Raw genomic sequence first — 6,614 nt, 5'->3', positions numbered from 1 at the left:
TCAAAACAATTTCGGCCCCATCCAACAAGACCTATCATTATTATGAACTTCAAGAACTTAGTGGTTGGGCTAGCTTTATAGGCAGACCGCAGACCCACTTAAAAAGAAGAATTTAAATACTCTAAAACTAGAAAGTTAATAAAATAAAAGATTAATCATCATTAATTTTATAATTTTTATAAAATATATATATATATTTTATTATTTTAATTTTAAATAATTATTAACTTTTTATTTTATTATTTTATCAATTTTTTACTTTAAAGAGTCTCAATTAAAAAATAGCTTAATTAGTAATAAACTACTCTAACCTCTAGCTCTAATGTATACCCTAAGCCTTTTTTATTTATTTTTATGTTTTATTTTAATAACTTCTGTTGCTCTTCTTCAAGGATTTAGCCAACAAATAAAGACTCTTGTCAGGGTATATAATAAGTTGTATTTAAAAACTAAAAGTAAAAAGTATTTATATTATAATATGAAAAGCTAATAATTTTTTTAAAGCACCTGTAAGCAAAATAAAAAAGAGCACTAGCTAGTTAACAACAGCTGAAGATTAAGTGTTTTATCTTATTGATACTTGGATAACTAAACCAATTACAAAATTGGTGAATTCAACTATCCGCACCTGTTAATGGTTAGGATTGATGAATATAAAGCTGTTTCACGCCATAAACTCAGCCACTTCTATTTAGATATATAGATAACAAAAAGGTACATTCAAAGAATGATTTCTCAGCTAGTACTGTAGGAGCGGTTCAGAAACTTAAAAGATTACTACTTTATTTTATTTTCGCAGAGAAAGTAAATATTTAAAGTTTAATTTACAGTAAACTGAAAAATAGTTGAAGAACTAAAGTTTTTTATTTGGAAAAAAAAGGAGTAGTGACATCGGTGATGAATAATTAAAGGGTAAAGTATTTTTTTATCTTTGAAATTTGTTAAAAATTTTAAAAATATCTCTAATTTTTATTTTATTTTAATCTTAAAATTTTCTATTTGTATCAAATATACTCTAAATTTTCACAAAATTTATAACCAATCTAATAATAATGCATGACAATTATATTTAGTTTGCTTGTATTAAAGATTGTTCTTATAAAATTGTTGCTAAATTAGTATTAAATTTTTTGAAAAATTAGTCCGTCAAGAATATATTTGATGTAATTTGAAAACTTTTAAAACAAAATTAAAATAAAATAAAATTTAAAGATATTTTTAAAATTTTAAACAAATTTCAAGAATAAAAATATACTTTATCATAATTAAATAACTTATTATTTTAATTTTGTACAATATCTTTTAATTTAACAGATTAAAATTAATTTATCGCAAATTAAAATCTTATTTTAGGATTTGTAAAAAATAAATTACAATATATACAAAGTGAGACTTAAATTTTCAATATTTGTTTAGATAAACAAGAGAATTAAGCGCTTAATCAACCAAAGTTGATTTTATTCATAGTGCAAGAATTGTATTTTAAATTCAACTAATACCCAATTAGTGACTATCATTATGTTTTTTCCCCTATAACTTACTTCGCAATAGTAGTGTTCTTAGGAACAATGAGGCCACCGAAAATTATTATGTACATAAAGGACTCTAAGATTCGGTAGTAATCTTTCCCCAATTCTCTCAGTGCACAAAATAGTTCAGTTAAAATAACAAACTGAAAAGTTAACCAAACTTCATATACATATATACCTTCATCATCATTATAAGCTCAATTAATAATAATAATAATAATAATAATAATAATAATAATAATAATAAAATCATTTTTAAAAAATTAAAATAATAGAAAAAAACAGGAGTGATATTTCTAATACATCTTTTTATATAAATAACTTCTTTTAAAGTCATATAAACTCTAATATTATACTATATAATTATTTTTTCCAAAGAATTAAATTTGTCAAAAACAACATATAAATAAATATATCTCTAAATCATGCTTGAGAAATTGAGAATGCATGGGAGAAGTAAGAATCAAAGCCAGTGGCCCTATTTGCTTACATGATTTTGTGTCACAGTAAAACCCACTACTACAAAGAAAAACTAATATATAAAGACAATGCTTTAACAAATTCTTTGCACATTCTTTTAACTTTTTATAATTGAACATGGAAACATTTCGACACAAGTAGGGTATCCGTATGAATGGCCAGCATTTTATTTCTGCTAGTTGTAATTGAGAATCCCAATTTATATGATCTCTAAGCCAAAATAATTTTGCATCATGTATCTACTAATGAAAATAATAATAATACTTTTAATTAACATATGATTTCTCATTGAAGAGTAAAGTAATAACACCACTGAAAATTTTATGATTTTATGAATGTGTGTGTATTTATATATCAAGTCACTGTATCCAAAATGTGTAAACAAAGAATTCAAGTTTAATGTTTATTATTTACTATTTAAGTATTGATTTGATTTCCTTGCACACACGGTTCAATGATTTTAGGGCTAACTATGAGCTTCTCTCAATTTTATTTCTACATGCATGATATATATCATGTTTGTATCAATTTAGTATAATTCATGCATATACTCATGTAGAACAAATCATAATTCAGCTAGAAAATTTAGCATACTTTCACAATATGTAATGATGTAATCAATCATGGCACAAAATTAAAGATAAGCAAATATATTACAAAAGAGTTTTTGTGAGTGAATGTATATATAGTAACAACAACAATTCAAAACTTCACCCCATTAGATGAACAAAGTTATACATGGATCAAAAGGATACTATATATCTACTCAAAGTGGTAATAAATATAGAAAGTTTATATTAGGATAAAATATTTAAGTTTTTAAGATAAAGGTAAAGTACTATTTTAATACTTAACGTTTTGGTCAAATCTTAATTTAGTTCATAACATTTCAAACGTTTTATTCAAATTTTAAAAAATTTTAAATAGATTTAATATTATTCTACCATTAAATTTAATTCAAATAATATTACATTGGCTCTTAAATATGCTAATGATTCATGTCAAATTTAAATGTGGAACAAAATTAAACCTATTTAAAAAAAATTAGACTAAAATAGAACATTTAAAATATTAATAATTAAATTTAAATTTAAATCAAATGTTAGGGACTAAAATAATATTTTATTTATAAAAAAATTATTTTGTAAAATATATAAAAATAGCCGTTACCAAGTACTCTTAAAACACCTATTAACAAAAGCCATTATGTTTAATTCATTTTTAAAACAAGGTGTACAGAAATTGCTACATCAATGACCAAGTTAAACAACATAATAATGTTAACAAGGACAAAATTTAAAGATTATGTCATGTATTATACTTTTTCAATTGTATAGAAATACATGTTAATTAATGGTAGTGGTTATCCAACTCATTTGTTGGCATAGCACTTATTATTTATACATAGACATAAGAAATTAAAGGAGTGCCAGGAAAATTGAATCAAGGGTCATAAATCACATTTTGAATGAGAAACTAATGAATTGCAAATACATATAAAAATTGTTTGATTTATAAACTTTTTTGTGTATATAGTATGATTCCAGTGTACAAGTTTCACCCTTTGACCAAAAGAAAATAAATAGCATCATTATAAGAGTGTTCAAAATTGTCTAGCACCAAGTGCAATCTCTTTTCTCTCACTGAATTTAGACATATATATATATATACACACACACGCATGTATATCACTAGAATCAAAGAGAGAGAGTGTGTGTGTTTTTTTCTTTGTGCACAAACCCCAAGACACTAAACGATGCTTCAAATTGCATGACAGTATATAAGAAGCATTGTGTTGACTAAATGTCTAACACTGTGCATGAGAAAATTGTATAAACCAAAGTATGAAACCACATAAATTCCTTAAACTAACAGGGTACTAGCAAACTATCAAATCTTCCAAAAACATGAACCAATAATCACCAAATTAAATTTATTGGTCTAAAAATCTAAATGCAAAATGTTAGCTAGCTACTAAACAATTAACAATAATGCTAGATGACTAGCTACTACAATTATATAATATACAACACAATAATAGGCGAATAAGTGATTAATTAACTGGCATAAGATGTTGAAATCCAATAATATTATTTGTTTGGTCATATATATTATATAAAAATATAAATAATATAGGATCTTAAAAAAGAACATAGACAAGTTCCTTTTTTTATTACTACAAATTGGACGATGTATTGTTCTGTCACAAACACAGCCCTTGTTCTCACTTACCTTGGTTCGTTCATTGATTGATTCAATTTAACATGAGTCTTTTCATCACAAGCTGCTACTACTACTGCTACTGCTTTCTCAACTTACCCGATATCACTGCTTCTTCCACCCAACAACACTGCTGTTTAGGTTTGCACCTTTTTAATCAACTTCCAAAGCCTGTAGTAGATAGTCTCCCCATGCTTCATCGCTCTAACCCCATTCTCAAATCACAAGTTCATCTGCATAACCAAATACAGAAAAAAAAAAAACTTTAAAACAAATAAAAATAGTGTACTTAGCTTGCAACATTAATAAACTAACCATATCATTTATATACTAAAATCAACCATTCGATCAATAAAATACATGTTAAAATATAAAATATATATTAAAAATAAATTAAATAACACATATATTATAATCAATTTATTGGTTAATTAATTTTTCACATAACATTTTTTTTTTAATTCGAATCATTTGTCCAGATGAATAAGTATAAAACATATAGTTATTTTTTCTCTTGTTATAATACATAACCATGTGTAAAAGTTAAATCCATATAATATAATGATATATAACAAGATAAGTTAAAGTTAAGCAACTCGTCAATCATTAATTAAATCTCAATATAAGCAAGATCTAGTGACATTAGTTAATATAGTTAATAGTTACAAAACTATACACTATTAATAATTAGTAAGACTAACATCTAATATATTATTAAGTCGATAAATCTTTATACAAAACAACTAATAATTTGACAACCTAAATACTCAATTGAAAAGAAAATAATTGAAATAATAAATCTTTTAATCAAAATTTTTTATATGACTGATCCATTTAAAGAAATAGTGATATAGCTAGCCAGAATCTATGAAATTAGTATTTTGAATTTAAAAAGAAAAGAAAGGAAGAAAAGAAGTATGCAGTATACATGCAGGTATGTGTGTCCTTGTAAGTAATAAATAACTTACACTAGTATTGGTGGAAGGTGGTTGCGGTTGCGGGAGCGGTTGCGGTTGCGGTTGCGGTTGCGGTTGTTGTTGGTGTGGCGGCCTCTTGCGCTTCTTCTTCTCATAGCTAATACCTCTGGCTTTAGCCTGAGAATCACGAACCTCGCGAAGGTAAAGCCTAACGGCGCGAGCGCCGAAAGGGTTAGCCTCCGGCTTGCCGCCATTCTCTTCAAACGCCGCCCTTAACCGACCAATCAGAGCGTCTAAGCTCCCCCAAGCTTGGCGGAGCGGGCAAGGGCACGGTGCAGGCGGGTTCGGGTGCCCGAAGAATGGACATAGCTGCGTGTGCACCTTCGTTTTTCCGAACTGGTCCAAGTATCGGAGGAATTCTAGCACGTGCGCGCCGCTGCATCGGGAGAGGGAGAGTGGCGGACGGTGGTTCCGGAGGTATTGGCCGAAGGTGTTCCAATCGCGGCGCTTCTGGTTCTCGTAGCGGCTTAGTGTGGTTGGAGTTGACGGTGGTTGTGGCGGTGGTGGTTGCGGTGGCGGTGGTGATGAGGTTGATGATGATGCAGCTGGAGAAGATAAAGGTAGTACTCCGAAATTGTTGTTGAGTGATGAAGTAGTGTTTGATGATGAATCAAATTCTTGAAGAGAATTCATGACTATTCAGTAATTAATGCTTGCGCTTCTGATCTAAAAGATTATATATATAGATAAAGATTTTGGATCTTTAATAATTCGGTGTTCTTGAAAATTTCTCTCTCTCTCTCTCTATGTTACTGTTTTTTCTTTTTGAATTTGCTTTATTGGAAAGACAGTTGACTCAGTTATTGTGTGGAGAAGAAGGAAGATTTCAGAGAGAAAAGAGAGGAGAGTGGGTTGGGCTTCAGATTTTTTATCAGGGATTTTGAAGCATGTTGTGGAGAGAGAGAGAGAGAGAAAGAAAGAGAAAGGAGAGTGAATTGAAAACAGTATTATAGGGATAGGGATGATAGTATTGAAGAGAGAGATCAAGAAGGAAGAAGAAGGAAGAAGATGAAAAGGGTAAAAGTACAGTGTTAGTGAGTGTACCCTAATTTCCTACAAGAGAGGGCTACCTTCATTTCCTCTTTGATTTTTGATAACTCCTAGAATACTTGCTTTATACCCTATGTAATCATATTATACAATTTTTTTTTTTTTTTACTTAGTGATACTATACATTTTCTTTTGTCTAATTAAGCAAAAGTATTTTTAACATAAAATTTATGGTCAATATATGAATATTTAATATTTTTTATTCTTATTCTCTAAAAAATACTTTCTTCATAGTATTCCTTTTCTTATATAATAATAAATTGAAAAAGTACGAGTAGTCAATGGAATATTTATACAATGTGTATAATAGAGGTTTATGTAATATTAGAGATATAATTATTATTGTTATCTTTTTTCA

At 27.9% G+C, this 6,614-nt stretch overlaps 1 protein-coding gene across 1 annotated transcript; it reads right to left on the bottom strand.

Annotated features, from left to right (window-relative positions):
- Nucleotides 1-4,047: 4,047 nt before the first annotated feature.
- Nucleotides 4,048-6,313, bottom strand: LOC112711218 (protein LIGHT-DEPENDENT SHORT HYPOCOTYLS 4). The gene is made up of 2 exons (XM_025763829.3): nucleotides 5,198-6,313; nucleotides 4,048-4,462 (listed from the first exon to the last, which is right to left on the bottom strand). Exons 1-2 carry the CDS (start codon nucleotides 5,837-5,839, stop codon nucleotides 4,451-4,453), a joined length of 654 nt encoding a protein of 217 aa, XP_025619614.1. The 5' UTR covers nucleotides 5,840-6,313; the 3' UTR covers nucleotides 4,048-4,450.
- Between the last annotated feature and the right edge of the window lie 301 nt (nucleotides 6,314-6,614).

The sequence above is a fragment of the Arachis hypogaea genome, chromosome 9 (assembly GCF_003086295.3).
Source record: "Arachis hypogaea cultivar Tifrunner chromosome 9, arahy.Tifrunner.gnm2.J5K5, whole genome shotgun sequence".
Lineage (NCBI taxonomy): Eukaryota > Viridiplantae > Streptophyta > Magnoliopsida > Fabales > Fabaceae > Arachis > Arachis hypogaea.
The sequence above is the reverse complement of the archived record's forward strand: the minus strand, read 5'-3'. Positions and strand labels throughout refer to the sequence as shown.

Bases quoted from the DNA above. Each gene is read 5' to 3' on its own strand.
- LOC112711218 (XM_025763829.3), bottom strand. From the start codon at position 5,839: ATGAATTCTCTTCAAGAATTTGATTCATCATCAAACACTACTTCATCA.